The sequence below is a fragment of the Corapipo altera genome, unplaced genomic scaffold (assembly GCF_003945725.1).
Source record: "Corapipo altera isolate COAL_440 unplaced genomic scaffold, ASM394572v1 181, whole genome shotgun sequence".
NCBI lineage: Eukaryota > Metazoa > Chordata > Aves > Passeriformes > Pipridae > Corapipo > Corapipo altera.
Window position 1 is genome coordinate 132,686 of NW_020884999.1, and position 26,531 is coordinate 159,216.

General features: G+C 60.3%; 2 protein-coding genes across 4 annotated transcripts in view; one reads left to right on the plus strand and one right to left on the minus strand.

Annotated features, from left to right (window-relative positions):
* The window catches only part of SMG6 (SMG6, nonsense mediated mRNA decay factor), a 109,729-nt gene extending 88,843 nt beyond the window's left edge, over nt 1-20,886 (plus strand). For 2 of the 3 annotated variants that reach the window (XM_027666914.1, XM_027666916.1), the window contains exons 14-19: nt 2,907-3,083; nt 5,976-6,125; nt 13,174-13,327; nt 16,647-16,858; nt 17,113-17,194; nt 18,738-20,886. In XM_027666914.1, coding sequence (XP_027522715.1) covers nt 2,907-3,083; nt 5,976-6,125; nt 13,174-13,327; nt 16,647-16,858; nt 17,113-17,194; nt 18,738-18,868 — 906 coding nt within the window. In that variant the 3' untranslated portion in view covers nt 18,869-20,886. The remainder of the gene's footprint in view (nt 1-2,906; nt 3,084-5,975; nt 6,126-13,173; nt 13,328-16,646; nt 16,859-17,112; nt 17,195-18,737) is intronic. The other variant, XM_027666915.1, reaches the window with a different exon arrangement.
* Nucleotides 20,887-21,184: 298 nt separating this feature from the next.
* Nucleotides 21,185-25,590, minus strand: HIC1 (HIC ZBTB transcriptional repressor 1). The gene is made up of 2 exons (XM_027666912.1): nt 25,325-25,590; nt 21,185-24,629 (listed from the first exon to the last, which is right to left on the minus strand). Exons 1-2 carry the CDS (start codon nt 25,374-25,376, stop codon nt 22,684-22,686), a joined length of 1,998 nt encoding a protein of 665 aa, XP_027522713.1. The 5' UTR covers nt 25,377-25,590; the 3' UTR covers nt 21,185-22,683.
* Between the last annotated feature and the right edge of the window lie 941 nt (nt 25,591-26,531).

The window sequence follows — 26,531 nt, forward strand, 5'->3', positions numbered from 1 at the left end:
CGACACCGTGTCATTTTGTATTCCCATTCCTTCAGGAAGGGTGGGCACAGCTTCTGGTGTCCTTACCATGCTCCACTGGAATCTCCACGTGAGCCGGCGAGCGCCTTCACAGCCATCCCCACTGCCCCAGTTATCCTGGAGCTGCCACGGGCACTCGGGTTTCCACTCCGAAACAGGAAGTTTCTGACAAAAGCGGGTTGCTCTGCGACACGCAAGGTCCCACTCCGCCGTTCGAGAGAGACCTGGGTGCCAGTCACAGGTCACTTCTTTCCCAGCACTGCCGAGGCTGGGCTGCCCCACGGCGGGGCCAGCCTGGCTGCTGGCAGCCCCGGGCTGCTCCTCGAGCTGGGCTGCACGTGACAGGGATGTGCAGAGCATTTGCTCCTTCCCTGTTTTTCATTCATGTGGGCTGGAAAAATGTGTTCATGAGACAAGTTGCTGTGGCATTATGTCATGGGCCTTCATTTGGGCTCTGTTCTCCCCAGCAGATGAGCTGGATTTAAGCATGTGCTGTGCTGGCTTGGCAGGAAATCTGGTGTTTCCTACTGGTTTCTTCTTTGGGGGAGGAAGGAGTGATCCCACCTGCCCTTGTCCCAAGCCCCAGCCATGGGTGAAGGGAGCTCTTCTGCACTATGCCTGGTCATTCCCAATCCTGGAGGCTCAGATTTAAGCCTCTGCTGTGCAGTGATGGCTGCGCTGCAGCTGTACCAGTACCCAACCCCTCCTGAAAACCTCATTGGTCCTACACTGGATGCAATGGCTTTTATTTCTAAAGGTGTCCTGAGAAATCCCTCAGGAATGGTGTCAGGATAGGGTGCCTATCTCTTCCACACCTAGACAGGCAGTTCCTGCATCCCTTTCCCCAGTGCTGCTGCTGTTGGCCACATCCTGGCACCCCACAGCACGTGGCTGGTGGTGGTGGGCACTCTGCTCACCCAGCAGCCTGGGCACTGGGAACTGCAGGTACCCAGACTGGAAAATCCCTGGGCTGAAGTCACCCCATGTGAGTCAGGCTGGGTCTCCATGGCATTAGCCCATCGACTGGGGGTGAAACTGGTGGTGAGGTTTCCACCACTTCCCTCGGGGCTGCTGCAGCCCAGAGCTCTCATGTTGTTTCCCGTGACAGGCATTCCCATTTTGCTCTTGTTCTCTTTCCTTCTGACTTTCCTCTGCACACAATCGTTCCTGAAGGAGAGCCAGGAGGATGGGAATGTTCCTGTGGTGACACTTGCAGGGATTGCTCCTGGCTGGATGTCACAAGCAGCAAAGAGCTGTCCTGGGACAGATGGTCCCCAGCCGCCCAAACTACTTCCAGGGCTGCTGGACCTGTGTCACTTTGTTCGTACTCACTTTGGTCCCACAGAACACATTTTTTAGGAGCAGAATCAATGATTGTGGGTCCTTTGCTCCCCTAAATATTAACTCTTGTGATCAGCCTGCTCATACTACCTTTCTGCAGCAGCAACTGCCTCCACAGAGAGGAAGGGGATTCTCTTCCCCCTCTGCCTGTCTGTCTAGGTACAGGGGGAACACGGGATCCTGGGGGGGTCAAATGGAGTCAACCCCAGCTGTGGGCCCACGAGGGTGCTTCGCTCTGGCAGTAGCTGGGGTGGGAGGTTGGAGGTCAGAGGAGGGTCAGGTTTTTGACACGCACTACAGCGACACGGTGGTTAAAATTAGCCCGCAGAGAGGAAACTGGCAGCTCTGTGGAAGAGCAGAAGTTTCCTCTCACAGCAGCTTGGTGTGGCTGGGCTGATGCCGCTGCCAGCCCTTGCTCACCGTGGCACAGCCCCTCCAGGGCACAGCATGGTGACGAGCCGGTGTGCGGTGACACCGGGGTGTGCGGCGTTGGCATTGCACCATGTGTGTCCCTGGGTGTGAGGCACCTGGTTGAGTCACCTGTATGGGATCTGACTCTCTCCCCAGCTTCAGAATCCTGGTCGTGGGAGCCTGCAGGGACCCTTTTGGGACAGGGGTTTGTGAGGCTCTGTATGAGCAGAGCAACACCAGAGTGGTTTGTGCAGGGCAGGAGAAGCTTGGGTGTCAATGTGGACTTCGTGTCTGTAGCGTGTAGCACTTTTAGTCCTGTTTGCTGACTTTCTCCCTATAAATCTGCAGCTCCTGGGGGTGACACCGGTCAGCAGGAAGCACCAGGGGAGAGCTGTGCAGGTGCAGAGCCCTGCTGCAAGGGGACAAAGGCTGAGCCGAGGCCAGCCCTGACAGAGGTGCCGGCAGAGACTGTGCCGCACGGGATGGGGCTGTGGAGGCACCAGGCTCCCATGCTCTGGAAACTCCATTTGAGAGCCTCATAAATTGGATAATTACCCAAGCTATTGAGTTTCCTTCTGGCCAGATCCATCCCAGCCTCCCTGACGGGGCTCCCCAGTGGGTCTGTGAGATGGGCCCATGGGATGGGGTCGGGCTGGAGGCAAGGAGCTTTTCTTAAATGCCCTCACCCACCCGTTCTCACACCTGCATCCCTCCCCAGCTTTTGGGGGGGAATCTGGCAATGGAGCCAAAACGAAAAGTAGGGACAAGCCAAATCATTGATCTCTCATGGTTCAGCAGTTCTTTCCCCATTTGGAGTTGGGCAGGGGGCTGGCTGTCCCCTGGCAGTCCTGCAGCCCTGGGGTGCACAGAGGAGGCAGGACAGAATACGGATTGGTGCTGGGTGTCCTCACTTTGCCCGCCTCCCTTTCCTTGGGGACAGTGGGCTGCAAGGCACAGCAAACCCCTTCCATCCCTGTTTAGAAGAGGGGCACCCCGCACATCCCTGCGGTGCTGCCTCCATCCCACTTGGCCTTCTATCCCTGAACATTTCCCCCTGGTCGTTACTCATCCACTCCCCTTTGCACTGACTTTGTTTTCCTTTCCCTCTCCCCAACCCCCTCGTCCTCACCCCGTAGGTTATTGCAGCCGACTGCAAGAGGGTCACAGTTCTGAAGTATTTCCTGGAAGCCCTTTGTGGACAAGAAGAGCCTTTGCTGGCATTCAAGGGTGGAAAATATGTGTCAGTGGCACCCGTCCCAGACGCCATGGGAAAGGAAATGGGAAGCCAAGAGGGAAAACAACTGGAAGATCAGGTACCGTGCGGGAAGAGCGCGCCTCGGTGAAGGAAGAATCACCCCTGTGGGGCCCAGCCTGTGCCTGCCCTGCAGCTCCCGCTATTTATAGCTGGCGTAGCTGTGTGTGCATTTTATGGGGGGAGGCGGGGGGGCAAATGGTGCACAGCCCTTGTCTCCCGAGTGTGCTTCACTCGTGCCCTTTCCTGCCAGTCCAGCCCGCCTGCCTCTATCTAGCACTCTGCTATGAGTTCCAGATGCTGCTTTTTCATACCCAGAGCAGGGGGGAGCTTTAATAACGTGCAGCACCGAGGCCCCGGGAGAGGAGGTGGGCGAGGGGGTGTCAGGGTTCAGCTTCAGGATCAAGTTTATAGCCGTGGAGCTTGTTGCAGCGGAGGCCTGAGCTCCAGCCTCCAGCACACGTACAGGAAGAGCTGACATTGGCGCCCCGTCCCTCCCCTGCCTCTCACATCCTGATGTGATTAAGGAATTCAGCTCTTGTTTTTCTGCCCTTGCTTGTTCCTGTAGGCCTTGCTTCACTCCAGGCTCCGTGTGTGTGTTTAAGGGCCCTGCCAGCCGCTCTGCAGGTTGACTCTTTTCTTCTGTTTAATCTTGCAGTTGGAAAGGCCAGGGAAACAGGAGAGAGGGGCAGAGGCACTGGGAACAGGAAGCTGGGTGGCCCGCGCTGCCCAGGCTCACTCTGGCTCCCCTCCCTGTGCCGAGGCCAGGCACTCAGAGCCAGAGAGGTATCACCCCCTATGGGGACAGCACCTTGTCTATGTCCCATGGCTCTGTGTGCCCCAGGGAGCTGACAACTGGAGGAGCCCAGAGCAAGACTGTACTCAGCACCCCCTTTGTCCCAGCATCCAGCTCCAGCTGAGCAGGGACAGATTATAGGTGTTTTGTTTTTGCACTGAGGGTCAGAGCAAATCCCCAGACAGCAAGAGATGTCTCTGTAAAGGTGAGAGACCTGGACCTTTGTCCTCTTCTGGAGAAGGTGCTGGAGGTTTTCAAGCTGACTTATGGAATATGGGAGGATCTTCAGGTTCTACCCAGTGTCATGACGGGGATGGTCCTGTTCTCAGGTCAGTCCCTCCAATTCCTGCTGTGAACAAGCACAGTATGAGGGTAGCTCCCTCCTGCCCTGTCCCCACAGACTCTTCTCAGCTGTGGGAACCTCTCTCTGAGCTCATTGTGCAACCCTGGAGCTTCCTCCTTTGGCTCTGATCTCAAGGGAGCTTCCAGCTCTCCAGCGTGACCACCACCACACTGGGCAAGCGGGCCCCGACCCACCACAGCAGATCTGGCAGACGCTTTTCCCTGAGGCCCTTCCCCGATCGTCTGCCTCTGGCAGCATCCCCCTATCCCCTGTCATCCAGGCTGTCCCAGCAGAGGGAAGTGAGCCTGAGGGCTTCATCTTCCTCCTTCCCATGCCTAAAAAGTCACAGGGAGAGACGAGTAGGTGGTTCTGTGGCCAGGCAGGTGTGCGGTCCTGGTGAAATGATTGAGTGCACGACTGTGCAGTGCTGGGGTTGTTCTAAATTAAGACCATGGGTCCCTCCTGCTGCCACATGTCATGGCAACCTGCACAGAGCAAGGAGTGTAGCCATGCTCTTATCCCTCTGTGCAGGGTCTGTCCCCTCCCTGCAGCCCTCTAGGGACTCAGAGCAGGTCTTTCTGCCCAGGTGCCACTTGGGAACTCTTCCCAGCCCCATCACAACCCTTGGCTTTTGTGCAGAGAAGGGGAGATGGGCAGTGGCAGGGCTTGGTTAGGACTGTGGTCACTGCAGTGGGGCAGCAAGGGGGCCTGGGCGAGACAAGGGGTAGCTGTCAGCAGGAGTGGCAGAGTTGGGCTCCTGGGCAGCACATGTGGGACACGTGTTGAGGAACAGGGACTTGTGGGCTCCCCTTCAGACCTGAAGTCACTGGGGAGAGCAACAAAGCTGCAGCCGAACTTGGTTGTGACTGATCCCCAGTTAGACACCGGCCACCACCTCCCACCTTCCTGTGTCCCAGAGATTTGGGTACATGGGGAAAGGCCAGTGTGGCCTTCACCTGGGGAGGGAACAGCGTGGCTCTTTCTGGGGTCTTCAGTTTAAGCAGTGTAGGCATCCTGGGAAGGGCCTGCAGAACTCCTGATGGAAAGCCCCAGGGAAGGGTCTCTAGGAGAGGGAGAAGATGCAACATGGTCTAGAAGTGCTTATGTGGGCAGGAGGTTGGAGAACCTTGAGTTCATATCGAACTTAAAGTCAAGATTCAGTGTCTCCTTCTGAAACATCTGTTCCAAGTCAGATAGAAGTTTTGTGGTGGGTGCAGGCATCTCTCTGACCTGTACCGAAATGAAAACAGAGGCAAGAGGCTCTTTCCTCTCCTGGGTTCATGTATTTGAGCTTCCTGTCAAGATGACCACCCTGTGTTCCCAGCCTGGGATGAGGCAGCAGGGTTAGAGCAGCCTCGTACAACCTCACAGAGCAGCATTTGCTCCAAGGGATGTGTCATCTAAACAGCCAGGCAAAGCAGAGAGACAGGGAAATACCATGGTTTCACAGCACTGAAGGCTGTAAAACATCAGTGACTCACCCAAGGCTGTGGGAAGAGTTTTCCAAGGTGAGGAAGAGGGTGTGATTTTAGAACAGAGTGTTAAAGCTGGGCTGCCCCTGCCCTGCCTGGTCGCTGCCTTTCCTGCCCCGTTACCTCCTGTCTCACCTTGTCATTTCCTGGATGTTTACTATTAACTGGCTTCTTTTGGATGTTTAGAAATAGTCAGTCGCTCATCAGCAAGAGGTGATGGACCATGCCTGACAGGGATTTGTCTGCTGGAAGAAGGAGAGCAAAACGAGAATGATCTGTGTCACCAGCATCCCTTACAATGACTTCTCTCCTGTTTTGCTCTCTTTCTGCATTTCCTGGAAGAAGGATGATGATGTGAGGATTGAGGCATTTGAAGATGATTCGGAGACTGAAGGCAGTGGAGGAGAGATGGACATCAAGGAGCTCAGAGCCAAAAAGCAAGCCCTGGCCAGGAAAGTTGCTGAGCAGCAGCGCCGTCAAGACAAGATTCAGGTAGGATGGGCTGATCCCACCTCACTGTGCTGATGGTGCACAGCCGTTATCCTGCCGTGCTTCAACAGCCTCTTGGGATGTCCCGTAGCACCTTGACCTCCCTGAGTGTAGGTTCCCTGTGCTGTCTCTGTGAAACCCAGCAGCAAGATCAGCTTTGGCCCTCTGGAAGGGCCAAATCGGGGTTGCTGTCCCCACCCTGGGTAAGATCTGCTGTCTCAGCCCCTGAGGTGAATGTTCTGGGGACTCCTGGGACCCTCTTGAAGGCAGACACAGCTTCCCTACAGAGCTGTCAACACACCCAGGAGCCCTGGCAGAGCTGTAGTGCTGTGTGTGCCAGGCAGTGAGCTGTCCCCCCACCCAGGGCAGAGGCTCCACGGTTCAGTGAGAAATCAGCTTTCCTGTGTAGCGGGGCACAGGCAGACAGGGAGAGGGTGGGACGAGAACGGCAGAGTTCATGCAGGAGCCAGCAGCGGAAAAATAGTCTGCGAACGGCTGCTGCAGCCAGAACGTTGCCATCGTTATGGGGACAAACAGACGGGATACAGGTGATCCTGGCCTGGCCCTGGCCTGATCTTACCATGTTTCCCAGTGGGAGCTGGTGAAGTAAACTGGTTGGACTGGGAGCAGACCCCTGGCAATGCACCCTGTTGCTTTAAGAGCAATCTCACATGCATGGCTGTTGGCTGCCTCCTTGCTCACAACCCCTCTTCCTCCAGCCTCGCAGCCCAGATGAAGATTTCTCAGCAGAGGAAAAATTCTCCCTGGCTCCCCTCCCCCTCACCTCCGCCCTCTCTAATGCCCAGGGCCCTTCACTTCCATAATTCTTCATTTTCCAGCCTTGAACGTAAGCCAGACACATCTGTCTGGCCATATGCGTGAACTCTGCAGTGTGTGCCGAGGTGGTTGTAAAACAGGGCTGCTGAAGGCCCTACTGGGAGAGCCTGCACATGTGTACCCTCCGGCTACTGGCGCCGGGCCCAGAACCACTGCGCTTCGCTTTTCCAAACCCACCCCAACCTTTTCAGATTTTGCCTTTTTTCTTTTTCTTTTTTTTTTTTTCATTTGAATTTGGAGCAATTCATATCAAGGCGAAGGTAGAAGTTGTGCCGGGAGGGAGGGGCCCGCCCCCGCAAGCGAGTCCATTATTGTTGGCAGGTACCTGAGTCACGTTAATACAGGGAGGAAGAAAGCAGCAGCGAACGAGTGAGAGATTGGAGAGATGGGCTGTAAATTAAAGCGGCCTGAAGCCTTCCAGCCTCCCAGGGTTGTTAAGCGGGAGGTGTAAGTAAATTCCCCACTTCCCACTGCCTTGTACAGACACAGCAAACAGGAACTGCACATGTTCAGGGAGGGCAGCATGCAGCAGATCCCGGCCCCGGCGACCAGCGCAGCTGCAGCAGGGCCCCCCGGGATGGCCGCTGCCCATTCTGCGGGGAGAGTGGGGGCTGCCTGATGTTGTCAGGGGCTTTCTCCCCCCGGCGTGCTCCTCCCTTCCTCCCTGGCCGTGCTGGGGCCGATGCTCGCAGGCAGAGAGAGGTCAAAATGAGGGTGTGGGCAGCTTCAGGAGCTGCACAGCTGAGAGCTGAGGTGCAGTTGGAGTCTGACGGTGCGGGGCGGAGGAGAAGTCCTTAGGGTTTCAGTAAAGTCATCCAGTCCATAGCTGGCTGGGAATGGCCTAGAGCAGAACATGTGTGCTTGCCCCAGTCCTCTCCCTGCCCTGGTACTGACCACGCAGCTGGAGGAGTGGAGGAGCTCGGGTGGAAAATGCTGCCAGCAGAGGCCAGGTTGGAGCCAGCTCAGCATCCACCCCCTCCACTTTCCCTCTTAGCCTGTGATCCTTGACCTTTTTGCTCTTCCCAAGAGATTTTATGTTTCATGAGACTTGAGGACCTTCTGCCTTCCCTGTTACAGCCTCTCATTCACTGCCCACCTAGGGAGCATCAGGTGCTCTCCGAGTCCCACTTTCATTATCCTGGGGACAAGCACAGATACATCCAAGTCCAGCAGATGTGGCTCCTGTATCAGCACACTTGAGAGCCTCAGCTCCCCACGCAGTGCCATGTGACTGTGCCTGCACAGCAGTGGGGGCTCAGATCCAAGTGCTGTGGCTGCCCTCTGTAGAATCTGTGATGATGTGTGCAGGGACCCAGGGTGCAGGGCAAAGCTTTCATCTCTTGGCCATCTGGTTTCTTTCTGTGCCCAAGGGGAACGTGGTGTCAGAGTCTCAACTGGGACCTGCAGAGTTGTGCTTCTCATGGGTAAAGTCACTGCCTTCTCCCCAGCAGGTTTTCCTGCACTGTCCCTGCCTTTATCCTGCTCCCCGCCTCTGGCAGCCCAGCTGTGCTGCTGGTGGAGATCACACACCCGACACTGTTCCAGGTTCACTGCTGCTGCAGGACAGCCCTATGGCTTCTCATTGCAGCCTCCATGCTGGGGTCACATTCACACCTCAAGGGGAATTTGGACTTCACTGAGCTCCTTTAGTCCCTGTTCTTTCTGGATGTGTGCAGGACTGTGGCTCAGGCTGCTGGGGTACATGACAAAAAGGGTGACCCTTGGCCAGCACCAGCTGTAGAGGGAACAGGAGAGCTCAGTTCTGTTTCCTTACATGACCTTGGTCCGCAAAACCATTACTCTGAGGGGGAAAGACAGGCCAGAGCAGGATAAGGTCTCTTGTGTCCCTGGGAAGCCCTTTGCTGCCTGGCCCTGGGTGATGGGTTGGCTGCTGCTCCCTGGCTCCACTGCCAGCCTATCTCTGCCCTCACAACATGCCCAGACTGGGACAGAGTTGGTGACAGCTGGTAGCAGCAGAGATGCACTGGGACAAGGTGAAAGACCAGCCAAATCCCTGGGTGCTGCCCAGGTATCTGGAAGGAGAAGAGACCAGGCAGGCAGGTACACAAGAGGAGGTGGCAGCAGTGCTGCTGGGGCAGGCAGCGTTCTCAGTCAGGGCTGTCCCCAGCCCGCGCCAGGTCGTGCCCTGCTCTCCCAGCCACCCCTGCTGCTTGGCCAGGCCCTTGGTCCATGCTGTTCAGCGTCCCCTGTCCTTTGTGCCGCCGCTGTGCGCTGGGAGCGGTCGAGTTTCCTGACCGGTTGAAAACATCCCACCTGAAACATAACAGGCTCTTCCTCTGGATGCTGCTATTGTTTTGCTCAGCATTACAGAAGCAGCTTAACCGGGGCGGCCAATTATGACATGTCTTCCCAAAATAGCCACTCTCCTGTCCCTTCTGAGCCCACGGAACGGCTGCCCCCTTAAGATGCAGCCGCTCCTTTGTGGCGGTAGTGTGAGTAAGTGGCTAAATATAGCCGTGTCCCATTCACGCTCTCCTCGGCGCGCAGGAACAATGCCGCGGGCGCACACGCGCCGACACGCACCTGCCTGGGAGCGGGTGCCTGCTGGCTGCGGAAGGCGCACACCCACCCACGGCGGCTCCGCCACGGCGGCGGCCCCGGTGAGCTACCAGGCACAGGGCACGTTTACTCCTGAGGAAGACGCTGGAGGACGAGCCTTGGGAGGAGGAAGCCCTCGAGCAGAGGCTGGAGAGGCATTGTTCTCGGCCCTGGAAAATCCGCCTCCGATCCCTGCGGAGCGCGAGGGGATGGAAGGGGCAGCGGCGCCGGGTTTCCCCGCGGTGGGAGAGCAGGTCGTGGCAGGAGAGGCGGTGGCAGGATGGTGATGGCCCATACATCCAGGCAGAGCAGCGTGACCCCATGTGACCTGTCCCAAAGGCAGCAGGGCACTTGTCTCTGCCAAGCTTTGGCTCCATGCCTTTCCACCATCCTGGCACTATGGGCAGAGGAGCTCTGGCGTCTGTGTGTGGAACCTCAGGGATCCATGTGGAGATCCCCTCCTATTCTGTTCTAGTGGTGGAGACCCATGGGTCAACCCCTCTCTCTTTGCATGAAGTTTCTCTTGGTGACCTGGCTTTTGGAGGTCCTGCCCTCTGCCCGTGCTGGAATCCCTCACCCAGGCAGCACCTTCCGGGGAATCCCCCAGGTGATCCCAGCTGATGGATGAGCTGGGAATTTGGGACTGTGTGTGCAGGAGTGTCTGATCTCAGTGCTGCCACCAGCTGGGGCAGCCGAGGGAGCCACCTCCGGCTCCAGCCCAGCTCCTGGGAGAAGCCCCCACGGCTGGAGCAGCAGGATGGGCAGGGGGCTGCAAGTGGGAGAATCGCTGAGGCCACAGAGTATGGGTGCGGGAGGCGAGGTGGGGGGAAGCTGTCAGCCCAAGGAGAGAGCACGAAGCCTCCAGCCTCAGAGGTCCCCTGCCACGTCCAGCACTGTGGGGTCACCCTGCCATCAAACCAGGCAGTGTTTTTAACTCAAGTAAACCAAGACTAAAATCTGACAGTTTGAAAGCACTTGGCCAGGGTGAGGCTGTACCTCCGCTGTTCCGTCTGCCCCACGCTCCCCAGGGTTGTCTCCAGACTCCACCTCCCAACAGGACACACAGGCCAGCATCTCCCTGTCCTCAGATCAGGGAAACTGAGGCACAGTGGGACTGGCAGCCTGTTTTTGGCAGCAGCACAGAAGCCGGGCCCCAGACACAGGCACCACAATCTGCATCCCCATGTTCCCCTTCCTCCCCACAGGACCGTGCCCCACGGGCCAGCAGAAGGGTTAAGGCAGAATTCGCCTCCCCAGTTCTCCACACATGGGCTCCCTTTCATCTCTGGCGTGGGGCCAGCCAGCGTCCGCATGAATCACAGGCCACTCCTCTCTCCCCCAAGCCCCTTGGCCAGAGGCTTCTGCAGCCTTTTACTCACACAAACAAAAATAAATCTCGCTGCCGGCCTCTGAACTCTGCAAAGGCGAGTTTCCCTCTGGCTCCCCGAGCGGCCCGGAGCTGTGCGCGGGGACTTGGCACGCTCCCCGCCGACCTCGCTCTTTCACTCCCGGCGCATCCTGTGTCCTTCTCTCACCGGGCGGCCCGGCGAGCGGAATGGGACGTGACGGCCGGCACAGGCGTTGCTGGCGGCTGCCAGGAATCGGCCGGGTACAGCCCACGAGGGCCGCCGGGGCAAATGCCACACACGAGGGTACTGCCCTCCCTGCCATCACCCCCAGCCCCAGGGGTAGGTGAGAGTCCTGCTCATGCTCCTGAGGTCACCTTCACGGGCTGGGGCAAGTCACGGGGTCAGGGTCTGTATTGGGGTGCAGGTGGGGATCCTCTCCAGCCAGCAGCCCTTGTTCACATGGGACTGTTGCAGTTCATTGAAGACTGTGTGGTTTCACTCACCTCTTCCTACAACTTTGGGGCCATTGACATCTTTGGCCACCTCACAAGGGACATGCCGCTCTCTGGTTTCTGTGTTGGCTAAAGAGGCTCTTCTCTGTCTCCCCATAGCAGGGGGAGCAGGGTCTGGTACCTCCCAGGGGTGAGTGTCTCCTCCCACACCCCAAAACCCTGTGGAGACACCCCACCTCCTACTCTCCTCATGGTGAGGCAGCAGCAGCACCGTGCTGGAGTTGACTCCAGTTTGTCCCTGGCTGTAGCTCTTCCTGTGCCACTGGTGAGTGCCGACACCTCTCTGGGTGAAGGCAGAGCAGGGATGGCATCCAGCACATGGCTGGTGCAGAGCATCAGTGTAGGGACACTGGTGTGTCCCTTGTATGATGGGAAGGGCATGTCCTCACACTGGCATGCAGTAGGCAGGACCTGGCATGCTTCCCACTCTGCCTGTCAGCCCTCAGGGTCTGTGGGAGCCATGTCCCCAGGACTAGCACTACCAGAAGGAGGGTGGGAGGCACGTGGTGGGGTTCTGTTTGCTGCCTTGCCTGGAGACACTTGTGGGAGGTGGCAGCATCAAGCTGCCTTGATTTAAAGCCAGATGACAACACTTGGAAATGAATTAAAAACCACTTCTTTCCATGGCCACTGCTGGCCCGTGCAGCTCATCGTTCCAGGGCGCCTCCGAGGCTTTGGCATGACTGAGGGAGGGTTGGGATCCTCACTGTGGGCAGGGGGAGCTCCCCATAACATTGGGCAGAGCAGGGTCGGTGGCCCTCACATGTCCCTGAGGCGCATCTGGGGGTGTGAGCCCAGTGTCAGAAGGGTTTGCATGGTGGATGTGTTCCACAGCAGCACTGCTGTGCTCCTTGGGTGACCGGTTCCTATTAGAGGCAACAAACATCAGTGAGTCCAGGGAAGCTATTTTTAAGTAGAGGAAGCACTAGAATAGCATCCTGAGTTTTTTAATCCTGTGACTTACTAAAGAGCCCGAGTCCTTCGAGAGCCTCGAAAGTCATACGTGAGCTCTGGGGTCCCGTTTTGGCAGCTGGCATTGTCCAGAGGTCCAGGTGCAGCCCTGGAAGGCAGGCAGGGAGCCCCAGCAGACCCTCTCCCTGTGAGTGTGAGCACCTTTGGTTTCAGTGGGTGCAAAGGGCTCAACCAAGGACAGCACTGTGAGTTTTCAGGGCTGGAGTCCACCTGGTTTCCCAGCTGGATGGCAACGGAAAAGGCAAGGCATGTGCAGGAGGTGGTAGGACAGTGAGGGAGATACTCAGCCAAGGATCCCCACCCCACAGACCTCTGGCTGCCTGCTCGGGGTCCCTGTGTTAGCATGCTGTTGGCAGGACTTATGTGTCCCAAACTGGTTTGTTTTGGCTGTTGTCGCCTTGAGCTGTTTTCTCTGTGGAGCCCCAGAACTCCCATCCTCCCGTCCCCTTTTCTCCCTGCTGGTCTCTGTCAAGGTCAGTCTTTTGGCACTGGTGCAGATGGTCCTGGCAACTGCCAGTCCCAAAAATGGGACAGTTCCCAAAACCCCTCCATTTTCAAGGCTGGTTCTTCCCAGAGCCTGGGCAGGGCTGTTTTCCTAGAAGAGTGCTCTCTTGGAGGTTTTTGCCATCCTGCTGTGTACTGTGGGCCTGCCCACAGAAACCCCTGTGTTTGGGGTGTGCAGGTGGGATGGATGCAGCCTCCTCCCAGTCTCCTTCACATGGATGCATGCACGTCAGCCAGGCTTATCTTCTACTCTCAGGGTTCGTGGGTCGTGGGGCTGACATCCTCCTTCCTCACCGTGTGTCCTTCCTTCTCCTCCAGGCCGTGCTGAAAGACCAGAGTCAAATGAGGCAGATGGAGCTGGAGATCAGACCTGTTTTCCTGGTCCCAGACACCAATGGTTTCATCGACCACCTCAGCAGCTTGATCACACTGCTGGACTGCAGGAAGTTCATCCTGGTGGTGCCCCTGATCGGTGAGTAGGCCAGTGCTGTGGTGGGGGCTTCCCCTCCCTCCTGGCATGGTCTGTCCCTCCATTCTGTCTCCCTCTCTCGATGCCCCATGTGCCCACAGTGCCTGTGTGGTCTGGAGCTGGTCGGCTCATGCCGTGGGACTGGACTTCATCCTGCCCTGTCTCATCCCAGTCGTTGTTGGCATTCCTTCAGCCCCAGTCATCCTTCTCCCTTCCTGCCAGCCTTCTGCCCACAGCACTCAGCAAACTCCTCTCCTCCTGGTGTTTTTTGGGGTGCCAGGGGGCTGGGAGAAGCAGTTGGGCGTTAAATGGGATTTGGAGGGAATTTTGAAGGGAGCAAGGAGGAGGGAATTGTTAAACAATCAGAACAGATAGCTTATCCTAGCTGAGCTGGGGCTTAGGCAGCCTGAGCAAATGGCCGGCCTGTGTCCCAGCGTCTCGGAGCTGCTCAAGCCCAGCCCTTCTTTTTATCCTTATAAAGCTCGCAGTAAAACAGCAAGCTGGTTCCCGTTATTGGTAAACACTCACCCTGGCAGATAACGGCTGTGCTGCTGGGTGGTCTCCCAGGGTGGCGGGAGGATTTGGTTAGATGCCTTTGCTCTGATTGTTTGATCACACTCTGGGCTGGAGGTAATGTTCCTCCGGCCAATGTCACTCTGGCGCCTGGCACGTCCTGATGCCAGCCCGGCACTCAGAGGATCCCCAAGGACAGCAGGAAAGGCCAGGGCAGGAGTGGGGCTGAGCCTCACAAAGCCCACAGGCTGCCCCATCCCATCCATAGCCTCGGGAGGCTGAGGGTCAGCTGTGTCCCACGGGCATCTCCGGCACCCAGGCAGTGAGGTGCACTCCTTCTGGCCTGCTGCACGCAGGGGTGCTGCCCTCCAAGCTTCCTTCTCAACTCCTGATGGCCAGCAGACATCTCTGCCTGCCTCAGAGCCAACGTCCAGCTGCCACCCTTCCCCACAGGGTGAGCAGCCCGGATCAGAAGGGATTCCTGGGGCTGAGGATGGGACCCCTGGATGAGAAGAGCAGGGTTGGATGGCTGCCCAGCTCAGCACAGGAGCTGCCAGGAAGCTCCGTGGCTTGGAACTGCAGTGCCAGGGCTTTGTGTGGAAGCAGAGGGAAGGCAGTCGGCAGCACCTGCAGAGCCTGGGCAGCCCTGGGGGCTGTGGAGCATATTAACACCTGAGAGAGCTGTGACCTGCCCTGGAGCCATGGTCCTGCCTCCCAGTGCACTCCTGTGGTTGCCATGAAGCTTCTCCATCAATCCCCAGCCAGGGGCAGCAGGAGAGCTGAAAACTCTGGTCCTGTCCCCTCCAAGATGCTGCTGCCTTCAACCTGCAAAAGGAGCCTGACCTGTCCTACCAGAGGCAGGATTGAGCACCTTCAGTGCCCTCCTGTCCTGCTGCCTCCTTGCATGGCCTAACATAGGAGGGACAGAGTAACTTACCTTCCACTGCTGCCACCTCCCCAGAGCACCCCGAAGACACACAGTCCCTTTCCACACCGGATGTTGGTCACGTTTCCCCTCATTCCCCAGGAAAGCCATCAATGTGGGCAGGAGGAAGCCATCCCCTGGGGTGAGCCAAGGGCCCATGGCTGCTGGAGACAGAGACCTTGGTGCCATGTCCCGTCACCGGGCTGGAGATAGGCACAGTGCCCTTCCCCTGGTATTCCTCCCTGCTCTTCCCGGGGATGCAGCAAGGGGTTAAGCACTCGGCTTCTCGTTGGGTTTGTTTCTCTTGCTCTTTAACCTGCTCTGTGCTCCTTGAGCCTGACCCCGCCATGGAGAAGCCAGGCCTGGTGCAGAAGCACAAACAAGCCTCCCCTTTGAAGCCTGTTTAGCTTGGAAGCAGGAAGGCGGATTTCGGGAGGGAATACCAGCTTTTCCTGTTTGATGTTCCGTTCTTGCACGGCTCCCCCCACCCCGGGCCCAGCCGTGCATTGTGTGGAAATGGCAGCATCAGGTCGGTAGCAAGAAGAGTCTCCAGCCAGGGAAGAGCAAAGCAACTCCATGCAGATTTAATTGGAATACCCAGACAGTGAGTGCCAGTCTCACCATGGAACAGAGCGATCACACAGGCTCCCCGGGCAGTGATTCACAGCACTGGGGAGAGGCCTCAGACCCCGAGCTCTCTCCCCGAACCCCCCAAGGAATGCATAGTTCCCACTTGAACTCAGGACTTGGCTCCAAGCTCGGAAACAATCTTCAGAAATGAAGCCATGGCTAAAACACACACACTGTGCGCGCAGAGGCTCCGCCGCGCACACGTGCACACCAGCTCTCTCGCGCGCACGGCTTCGTGCACACACAGCCCAGTGCACAATCACAGGCAGGGACACTTGTTTGCACATCTGGATGCACGTTTGTGTGCCCAGCCTCGCCACCAGCGGCAAGGCTGGGTACACAAGGGTGCATCCAGATGTGCACACGAGCATTGTTGCTCGCACACACATGCTCGCTCCACAACAAAGCTGCTCTTCCAGCAGCCCCAGCACCCGAGGGTCGGTCCCTCCTGGAGCTCTGAGGTCCCTTGGGCTTAGGGGGCTGGAGCAGCTGGAGTTCCTGCCTGCTTGGCAGCAGTACAAGAGGTTCCAGTTAAGGTGAACAGGCTGGGAATCCACCTGGATTCCAAGCTCATCTCGAGTCAGGACAGATGCACAAAGCCAGATGGGTGAGGTGTTGAAAGGAGCGTGTTCCCTGCCAGGAGCATGGAATGGTGGCTTCAGGTGGGAAAACAGGGCTGGAATTTGTGTGGGAAATAGTGCCAGGGTGGGAACTGCCTGCTTCCTGTTCCCATGTGCAGCCCTGCAGCAGCAGGGCAGAAGTTTTCCATGTGGGACAGTGCAGAGCCAGGCAGTGCCACGCGGGCAGGAGGCAGAGTGCCACCAGCCATCGCTGTGCACAGAGGTGGAGGAGCAGGATGCAGGAGTTCAGGGTTTCCTGACACCCACGGGCACGGACGTGCCGTTGATCATGATGCAGGAGTGTGGGGTGGGGGGCACAGCAATGCTCCCCAGCATTTCACAGAGTAGAACCAGTTGGAGCAGAACCAGTTGCCCTTACCAGTTACACTGCGGGGGCGAGGTGCCTGCGCTCTCGAGGTCGAGCCAGGTGACCCACAGAGGTGGAAGGCAGCAAAGCTTTTCCAGACCCACAGCCAAGTCCAGGAGCACAGGGACACTGCGGCAGCTGAACCCAGATTTCCTGAGCCAGCTCCCAGTGCCCCGGCCCCGAGGCCTTGGCAACTTGCATGCTCCAGCAGCAGGTCATGGGAGCACCTTGTCCCATGGTAACTGTACCTCCTCTTCCTGTTTGAAGTGATAAACGAGCTGGATGGCCTGGCCAAGGGCCCAGAGATGGAGCACCGGGCTGCGGGCTATGCCCGCCAAGTGCAGGAGAGAGCCAGGAAGTCCATCGAGTTCCTGGAGGAGCGATTTGAGAGCAGGGACAACTGCCTGAGGGCTCTGACCAGCCGAGGCAACGAGCTGGAGTCCATCTCCTTCCGCAGTGAAGACACCACTGGCCAGCAGGTAAGGGGCATCCTGGACACTGAGTTATTTGCCACCACCTCCTCGGGGAAGATCAGGGACCCTGGGGTCCAGGAGCTCTGGGCAGGAGGTACCTCTGCCCCCCTGTTTGCAGGTGACTGAGCTCTTGTTTCAGGTCAGAGTGGCCCTGCTCTCTACTGAGCTGTGTTGGGGTGTCTCGAGGTGGTGCAACAGTCAGGGTGGTGGGGTAGCAGGGTATTCCCTGTCAAGGGTAACGTTGCCCTTTTTTTTTCCAGGGAAACAATGATGACCTGATTCTGTCCTGCTGCCTCCACTATTGCAATGACAAGGCCAAGGATTTCATGCCCTCCAACAAAGGTAGAATATCCTCACATCTTTGTCCCTTCTCTGTTGCATTCCACAGACTCTTCCAGTTTCTCTTTCATGACTCTTGGATCTGTTCTCTCCTGCATTTTGCCTCTTTCAACACCAAGGTGCCACCTCCTGCCTCCGGTCAGCCCAAGGCTGTGACCCTCCCACCTCATTGCCAAATGTGCACCTCACAGCACTTTGGGGATGCCCCAGCCTGTGACAAACCCACCATAAATGTCCACAGAGCCATTTTTGTGGTGACAAAGGGCCAGAAAGCGCCTCCTCCTCACACCCCCCCGATGCCTTCTGTCCAGGGCTCTTTTCCCTCCTAATTCCTGGTTGGCATCGGCCATGTGTGCTGGGACCAGACAGCCCCCAGGCTGTTGCCAGGGCGGCGGGGATGGGAATCGCATCAGCAGCTGCCCAAGAAATCAACCCGCATTTGTCAGTGCGAATTCTTAGCAGCTTAACTTGTCAGATTCACAGAGAAACCGTCACCAAATGTTTATGTGCAAATGATGCTGAATTTTGAAATCATGTGGATTATGGGGAATGGGGCCTGACAAGCTGACAGCCTCTGGTTTGTAACAAGGAGGCGCGTCACCAGCACGGAGCAGAGGATGTTTATTGTTACACATTTCTTAAAGTGTCCGCACAAAACCTCCCAATCCCGCTTTCAGCAGCCCTCAGTCCCCAGCCTGGTTTCCCACTGATCCCCCAATCCCCTTCCTCCTGGCATGGGTCAGCCAGGTGCTGACCCCACCATCCTCAGCCCCAACACTGTGACCGTAGCCCGCGTTCCTGGCCACCCTCCCCTTCCCCTCGTCCTGCCGCTCCCTGCGCAGCCAATCTGGGCCCATGTTGGGCTCCCATAAACTCTGTTTTTTCCATTCCCGTCCTGGCTCGGAGGCACTGTGTTTCCTGTGCTCATAGGAACAGTACTCTGGTCACAGGACCCAGCTGCTTACACATACCCCATATGCTTCCCCTGCCTCGCACACACGTAAGCATGGCTCCCACATCCCCACCCGGCACGTTGCGTGCGGGGCAGCTCATCCATATGGGGGCAAGATCTCTTAGAATATTTCTCAGGCATCAACTCTCTCTGGCTGTCTGAGCCCCATCCAGAAATGCCTCAGTGTCAGTGGCGACTCCAAAAAAGCTCCACAAAAAATAAAGGGTGGCTTTAGATCTTATAATGAGATCAACAGAATAATAGCACCAGCTTCCTGCTGGAACGAGGGTCGCGGGCTGTCTTCCTGGCCTGGGTCAAGCAGGGACCTCCTCTTCCCAGCCTGTGGCTGGTCCACCACCCCACGTGGGCAGTGGGCAGCAGGCAGAGATCACAAATCATCCCTGGGGCAGCGCAGTGGGGGGAGCAGACAGCCTTTGGGATGAAGGGCAGCCTCTGAGCCACACCAGGAAGCCTTGGCAGGGAGCAGAGAGCTGTTAGCAAGGAGGGTGGGGGGACACACCGAGGGATGGGTGCAAGGGCTGAAGCAGAGCAGGCGGGTCTGTGCTTCACACTCTCTCTCTGTCCTCGTTGCAGACGATCCCATCCGTTTGCTCAGGGAAGTGGTTTTGCTGACGGACGACCGGAACCTGCGAGTCAAAGCGTTGACCCGCAACGTGCCGGTGCGGGACATCCCCACCTTTCTCAAGTGGGCCCAGGAGGGCTGAGGGGGCCGAGCGGGGCCGACGGCCCCTGAGCGAGTCACGCAGCCTGTTACGGTGGGAGCCCGGCTTCAGCGGCGGCCTCGCCGCGCCGCCACCGCCGCCAGCCCACCACGAACAATAAACGCCACGTCTTCAACCCACCCCAGAATGGCCGTGCTGCGAAGGGCCCCCCGAGGGCAGACCAGCTGGGAAGGTCATTGCTGTGGATGGTTCACGTGGAGGCTGGGCCGTTGAGGGTCCCGTCAGCCTTTGGGCAGTGCCAGCGCGGAGCCGGCGAGCCCCGCTGGCGAGGGAAGCTTTGGGTGAGCCCCGTGCTGGATCGCCAGCCTCTTGCTTGGTTTGCTTGGGTGCAGAGAGTTCGAGTCACTCATTGGTGGCTCTTTGGGTTAGTAGGCTGCGTAGGGCAGAGATTGGGGACACACCGGCACAGACTTTGGGATTGCTTAGTCTAGCCTGTGCCCCTTGGAGAGGCCGTGGACTTCAAGGGCAGGTTCCCTCCTGCCCCAGCCTGTTTGTCCTGCGTGGCCCAGACAGCCCCAGGCCTCCAGCCCCTTCCCCACCTTGTACCACCCCACGCAGGGGTGCTGCTTGCAGAGGGGCTTGTCCTCTCCCTCGTGCAGGATTTGCTTGTTGAGTTTCATTTCTTCAGTGTAGGTTAGTTTTCAGGTGTGTGCCCTGCCTGCTTTGCTGGGAGAGGCTTTGAACACCCCCAGTCTCCCACAGCTGCTTTGTTCTGATCTCCTGCCCACCCCAGCCGTTACCTGCCCCTTCCCTTCTCCCCCAAACCCCTTAGTCCCAACCCTGCTGCCTTTCAGCACGCTTTTGACCTAAGGCACAATGTGAAGCTAACAAAGTTCTGCCAGGGCCCCAGGGCCAGCTGTCTTACAGGTTCTGTGTCTCCTCACATTGCCACAGGCTCCCCTTCCATGTGGGATCCGGCTTCTGCCCATGGCTGCAGGGCTGGGCAGAGCTAGAGAGCTGGGGCAGCACTCAGCCCCTCATTACTTGCCCAGTTGAGAGGATCCCCTTCCAAGATGCCCCATGGATGGAGCCGTTGCCTTGTCCCTGGGTCGTTCCGCACTGGGATCTGGGGTTCAGGTGCTGCTAAGCCCACCACACCCCATGTTGTCCCATCACCAAGTGTCCCATCCCCAGTGACACACCAGATACAGAAGCTAAGAGGGAGCATTAACCTCTGAACTGGAGCCCCTGGAGCTCTGTCAAGTCCCAGTCCCATGAGCCGAGGGTGGGAGCAACCCCAAGGCCATCCCCAGCCCCTGCTGGGGCGCCGTGGTCGTGGGAGGGAAGCCTCAAAGGTGGCAGAGGAAGCAGCAGGACGGAGACCAGCGCTTTTCCTTTCCTGCGTGGGTGGCTCAAGCCTGGTGTCTGCGTCAGGAAGCCCAATTACCCCTGTGCCAGCTGCCCAGCCTCACAGCGAGGGCCAGCACTGGGGTCGGAGCCTTGGCAGCGTGATGGAGTTGTGCTGGCTAACCTGTGCCAGAGGAGTGCCCCAGCCTCGGGGCACCAGGCAGAGGGTCTGTGCTGCAGAGCAGAGCCTGACCCACAGGGACTTTGGGGTGCCCACGGCTGCTGTAGGGCACACGGAGCCATGGTGGGCCCACCCAGAGCCATGGCACACACAGCACCCACGTCCCAGTTCCATGCCCGCAGCTGTCAGCATGGCAGAGACTTTGCCTTCTCCTCCGCGCTGGTTGTGTTTCAGTGTTTGTTTTCTAATGGTGCTGCCCCAGCACTGCTTTCCAAGGCCCTTCCCGCGGCACCACCAGCTTGGAAGGCCCTGTGGCTCTGCCAGACACTGATTCCTTTCACTGTGTCATGGGTTCAGCCATGGGACAGTCTCGGTGCCACCAGACCAAGCTGGCACAACAGCGAGTGGAGCCCATGCCTGGGGCCACCCCTGCCAGGCTCCTCAGAGCCCATGTCTTGGGGCAGCATCCGTTTTCGGGCTATTTTGTTAAGTTGGTTTTAAGAATTTCTATTAATAAAGACATGTCTGTGCAGCCTGGTGTGTCATTTGCTGTTGGCGGGCAAGTTGCTGCTGAAGTTGGGGTGGGGGCCACCAGAGAGGGATGGCAGTGGGACACATTCCTGCTTGCAAGGACGACAACAGCTCTGTCCCACCTGCAGCTGCTGCTGCCCCCCAGCTGAGGGGCTCTGGGCAAACCAGATGCACAACAAAGCCCCTCAGGTCACCCACAGACCCCTCGGGGTCACCTCTCAGACCTGCTCAGCACCAGCCCTGCACCAGCCAGGCCTCCCCCCAGAGAAGGACGTGAGGCCACGCATGTTAATGTCACTTTATTGCTCATTCCATTTCGACTATAGAAAAAAAAAGGGCGAGGAGCCCGTGTACAAATGGACGTGATACAGGGGGCCAGGGCCCTGCTGGGCACTGCCAGCTGTGCTTTGGGTGCTGCCACCACCACCAGTCACCCCGCGGCAGCTCCGGGGGACACCGCCAGCCCTGGGGGACCAGAACAGGCTCGGGGGACAACTGGGCAGGAGTGGCCAGCTCAGGCTAAGGCACAGTGGCTGCGAGGTCGGGGACAGTCGGTGCTGGCGGCCGCCCGGGGCCTCGTGTGCAAAGGAGAGGAGGGGGCTCGGGAGGGGAGGGTGAAGCTTCACATTAGCCCCAACGGAGGGGTCAGGGCACGGGCCGGGGGGGTCCAGGCTGGGGGGACTTTGCCCACACCGAGCAGAAGGTGGGAGAGGGGGTGCGGTGGTGGCACGGGGTGCCTGGAGAGGACTCGGCCCAAGGTCACACATTCCCCCTGGGCTCTGCCCCCCGGCCCCCTCCCGCAGCCCCTGCCCACCTCCCGTAGCTGACAAACCAGAGACCGCTTTGTCTTTGTCATGGACCCCCCGGCCCGGCCCGGCCGCGCTGGGGACGGGCGTCTTTGGCAAAAATAAAAAAATAAAAAAAATAATCAAGGCGAGTGGCCGCCCGAGGGCGAAGCCGCCGGGTCCCGGGGCCCCCCTGGGTATCCCTGATGGTGCGGCGCCAGCCGGGGCAGGGCCCAGGGGCTCAGTCTGGGGCAGGCCCTGCCCCACCTCCCGAGAACACGGAGGGCCGCCGGCCGAGCCCCTGGGCTCGGGATGGAAGGTCAGTGCTTACCCCGAGGCGAGGAGCATCGCGATTCCCCAGCCTCCCCAGCGTGGATCCGACCGCCACTCCCCGCCTGCTGCTCAAACCCCACCGTCCCCCTCCGTCAGTTTGTCCCCGAGCCCCCGGCGTGGCCCCGGGGGGGTGGTCCGGCACACATCCCCAGCCCAGCACTGGCCGCTCCCGCTCAGGACGGAGGCGTCGCTCCGGCCACGACGGATGAACTACTTACAGTCCGGGTCCCGTCACGGCAGAGCCGAGTGCCGGCGGGTCCCACCGTGGAGCCGGGGGTGACGCGGCGGCTGCCGCGGGTGTCCCCTCGCCCGGGGGCAGCCCTGAGGTAAGGAGCGGGCTCATGTCCTCCAAAGCCTCGGGGCGCAGCCCGGCCTCACAGCTTGTGCGTCGCTCCCGCGCGGTGCCGGGGGCCCGGCAGCCCCCCTCGGCGAGGGGCGGACGTGCCGCGAGGTCAGTCCCTGAATTATCGGCTTCTCCCAGGCAAGCCGGGGCGCTGGTCGCAGGACACGCCGTCCATCCATCCCAGAGCAGCTGTCACGGGACCTTTGTTACGAGCGAGTTCTCCGGGGCCGTCGGCAGCGCCAGGGGACGAGTGCCCACAGCCTCTCGCCCCCCCCAGCTCCACTCGGGGCAGCGAGGGGAGCCCAGTGGCCCCCCCAGCCCCCCGGCCAGGCCGGCGCTAGGGGGGCGAGTATCGCTCTATGGTCCGGGCGGCCTCGGCGTGCAGGTGCGGAGCCTGCGCCAGCACCTCGGCCGCCTTGTCCTGGCTCAGCCCCAGGTGCTCGGCCGTGAACTTGGCCAGTGGGTAGAGGCTCTCCATGGCCTTGGGGTCGCTGAGGAAGTGTGAGGTGTGGGAGAGCAGCTCAGCCGCCTTCTCCTGCTTGAGCCCCAGCTGGTCAGCAGTGAGGCGGGCCATGGCGTAGACGCTGTCAGGGAAGTCCAGCTTGGCTTTGCCATCGGGGCCGGCCGCGTGCATCTTCATGTGGCTGATGAGGTTGCGCTGCTGGGCGAACTTCCCGCCGCACACCTGGCACTCGTAGGGCTTCTCGCCCGAGTGGATGCGCATGTGCTCGGTCAGGCGGTACTGGCGGGTGAAGCGCATCCCGCAGGCATCGCAGGCAAAGGGCTTGAGGCCGAGGTGGCTGCGCATGTGGCGGGTCATGGTGCCGCGTTGTGTGAACTTCTTGCCACAGATGGTGCAGGGGTAGGGGCGCGTCAGCCAGTGCGTCTTCTCGTGCTGCCGCAGCGTGGCCGGGTCCTTGTAGGATTTGTCACAGGAGGAGCAGCGGTAGGGTCGCAGGATGTCACCCAGACCTGGGCCACCTTTGTCCAGGAAGGGCACGGCCTGCTCGGCCGCTGCCTTGTGATAGAGCTCCTCTTCGTTGTGGGCCTCCACGTGGGCGTTGAGCTGCTCGGAGCTGGGGAAGCCCTTGCCGCAGGGGATGCAGACGTACAGGTTGTCGCCCAGGCTCTCCGGCTCGTAGCCCAGGTGGTTGCAGTAGCGGTCCAGCGCGTCACCAGGTGAGGGGCCCTCGCTGCTGCCCGTCTCCTCGCTTGTGCTGTTATCAGGCTCCAGGTCGTTGCTCTCCACACTGGGGTAACGGGGCTGTGGTGCCGCAGGTGGTGACTCGGCCTTTTCCTCCCGCTCCAGTTCCTTTTCCGCCTCCCCCTCATCCAGGTAGGGGCCCAGGGGTTCATGCTTCATCCAGCGGTACATCAGCTCACGCCCATCAGCACGGGGCAGCGGGGGCTCTGCACAGGGCGGCGTGCTGCGGAAGGGGTCGGGGGCGTGGGGGTGCCCCCCTGGCTCACCGCTCGGTGGGGAGTCCTTGTAGGCAGCAGCGTGGCTGGCCAGGAGGCCGGCGCTGACGGGGGGGCTGTCGTGCCGTGGGGGCAGCGAGGGCTCGCGAGGCTCGCCGGGTAGCAGGCGGTCAGTGGGCAGGAGCTGGGCAGAGGGGCCGGTGGGGCTTTTCTTGGAGAGGTCGAGGCCGCAGGGTGGCGAGCAGTGGCGCTCGGGTGGGCACAGCCCGTGGGGGTGCAGTGGGGTGCCCTGGGCGGCCGAGGCGTACAGCTCCCCACACTGTGTGTTGAGCGGCGCCGTCGGCTCCACGGGCGGCAGGTCCACGGGCCGCGGCGTCCCCGAGTAGCAAGCCTGGATGACCGGCGTGGCAGCGCGCAGCCCGCGCCCCAGTTTGTAGGGTGCATAGCCCCCACGCAGGTGGCAGTACTTGCCGCTGCGCTTCAGCTTCTTCTTGCACAGGGCCACCAAGCCGGGGATCTGGAGGTAGCTGGCAGCGGCCAGCACGGCGCCCAGGCTCTGCTCGCTGCCCGGCTCACACTCGGCCAGGCGGCCGGTGTAGATGAAGTCGAGGATGAGGCGGAAGATCCCGGGGCTCACCATCTCATGGTCCAGGTTGAGCAGGTTGTCGTGGACCACCAGCGACTTGAGGTAGGCGCTGCTGGCTGCCAGGATGTTCTTGTGTGCGCGGAAGAGCGCGTTCTGCACCACGATGATCACGTCGCACAGGAAGCCCTTGGTGCGCTGCGTGTTCAGCTGCAGCAGCAGCTGCCGCGAGTGGCTCGGCACTTCCATGGCGTCCAGCATCCCGCTCCTTGCCCGCCGCCCTGTAACACACCGGCCGCCCCGTCAGCGCCGCAACCGGCCCCACGTGCCCACCGCCACGCGTGGGGGGGATCGACGTGCACGTCGGGGGGTTCACCCGCCGCGCGGGGTGGGTGGGTGTGGGGGGGGTCGGGGCTCAGCCCCACACGCCGCTGCGTCCTGGCCGCTCTGCGCGGCCGCCCGGTCGGTGCCACCGCTTATATGGGGGCTCGTTTCTCGGCGGGCCGGGGGGGCGGGAGGGGGGCGAAAACCCCCGGAGGGTTTTTGGAGAAAGTGACATCACCCGCTGCCGCCGCCAGCGCCGCGCCCCGGCCCCGTCAGCCCCGGGACCCCGCGACCCCGCGCCCACCTGCCGGGGAAACGCGGGGGGGAACACACCGACCCGGTGCCCGCCACCCGCCCGCCGTTCCCTGCGCCCCGCCGCTGCCCCGCTCCCCGCCGCGCCTTCCCGCCTCTTATGCGCCCCGGTCCCGGGAGGCGGCCGACCGGACCCCCCGGGCGCCCCCCGCCCCCGTTTCCTCTCCCCCCCTCGAGGTGAGCAGGAGGACGCTCCGGGGGAGGGGGAGCGGGACCTCCCCTCCCCGCCTCCGTTCCGGTGCCGGTGCCCCCCGCCCAGGTGCGTAAAGCCAAGCGCCAGCGGAGCTGCTTTTTGGGCTTATTATCCCCACTTTTTGGGGTGTCCCCCTCCTCTTTTTACCTGGGCGCCCGGTGGCCTCCGCCAACCAGCTGAGGTCTCGGTGAACTCTCATGGCTCAGCCCCTGGGGGGCCGCCGCCGGTTGCTGCTCCCCTCCACCCTCCTCTTCCTCTGCTGCTTCTCTTCCTCCATACCCCGCGCTCCCGGCCGGTCCTACGGAACGGGAGGAGGAGGAAGAGGTGGCTGTGGAAGAAGCAGCAGCGGTTCCTCGGGGTTCCCGACGCCGCCAGCTCGGAGGTGAAACCCGGGCTGCGAACTCCCCCTGACCCCGGCCTGAACTCCGAGCAGCGCCGCTGGCTGTTAAAGGGACGGCGGGAGGTTTTCCTCCTCCCATCCCGGGCGGGGCACCGACAAGCCGGGCCCCCCCCTTTACACACCCCTCCCTCCCCATCCCGGTCTCCTCCTCCTCCTCCCAGCCCGGTTTTTCCCCCCTCCCGCTCTCCTCCCGCCGCGCCGCGACCGCCCCCTCGGGGGTCTCCATCCTTAGGGCATCGCTCTTTGCCCGGAGAAACCCCGGGGGGTGCCTGGAACCCCGAAATGGGGGGGCCCCGGGGTGTCCCCGGGTCGAGGCCGAGGTGTCCCCCCCGTCCGTACCGCTCGTAGGGCGCCATCTAGCGGCTCCCGGTGCGCTCCACCCCCGCCGGTTACCGGAGGCGGCTCCTCCCCGCGCAGGTGGGACCCGACGGGGCGGACGGTGGGCGAGGATAAAGTGGAGGGGGTCCTGCTCGCTGCCCCACCCGAGAGATTGGCGCTGACACATAACGGGAGGCGGGGGATAGCACCCAGTGGGTGGGAGAGCTGAAGTGGGTGCTATCATTTTGGGGTGCCTAGAGGGGACCCCAATGGGTTGTGATGATGTCGAGGAGGGTTTGGAGGAGGAGAGGAGAAGGCAGCCGGCCCTAATTTTCTGGTGGTGGGGGAGGGCAGAAAGCGGGGGGGCCCGCAGCGCTGGCGCCCAGATGTGCAGTGGCGGCGGCTCGGGGTGGGCTGGGGGCTTGCGGTGGTTTGGGATGAGGAGGTGGAGAAGAATGAGGAGGAGGCAGCGCCACGTTTTCCCCTCGCTTCATCCCTCCCGCCGCCCCAGAATATGCTGCTGGGCTGGGGGTGCAGCCTGGGGTACCCCCCTTGGCGCGGGGGGAGCCGCCTCTCGCTTCACACTTTCACTTCTCCTTTCTCACAGCCGCAGCCTCTTGCACAACCTCCTGGTAC

Excerpts from the sequence above, each read along its gene's own strand:
- HIC1 (XM_027666912.1), bottom strand. The coding sequence starts at position 25,376 with ATGAGAGTTCACCGAGACCTCAGCTGGTTGGCGGAGGCCACCGGGCGC. Across the intron at positions 24,630-25,324 it reads GGAGGCCACCGGGCGCCCAG|GGCGGCGGGCAAGGAGCGGG; the intron begins GTAAAAAGAGGA and ends GGTGTGTTACAG.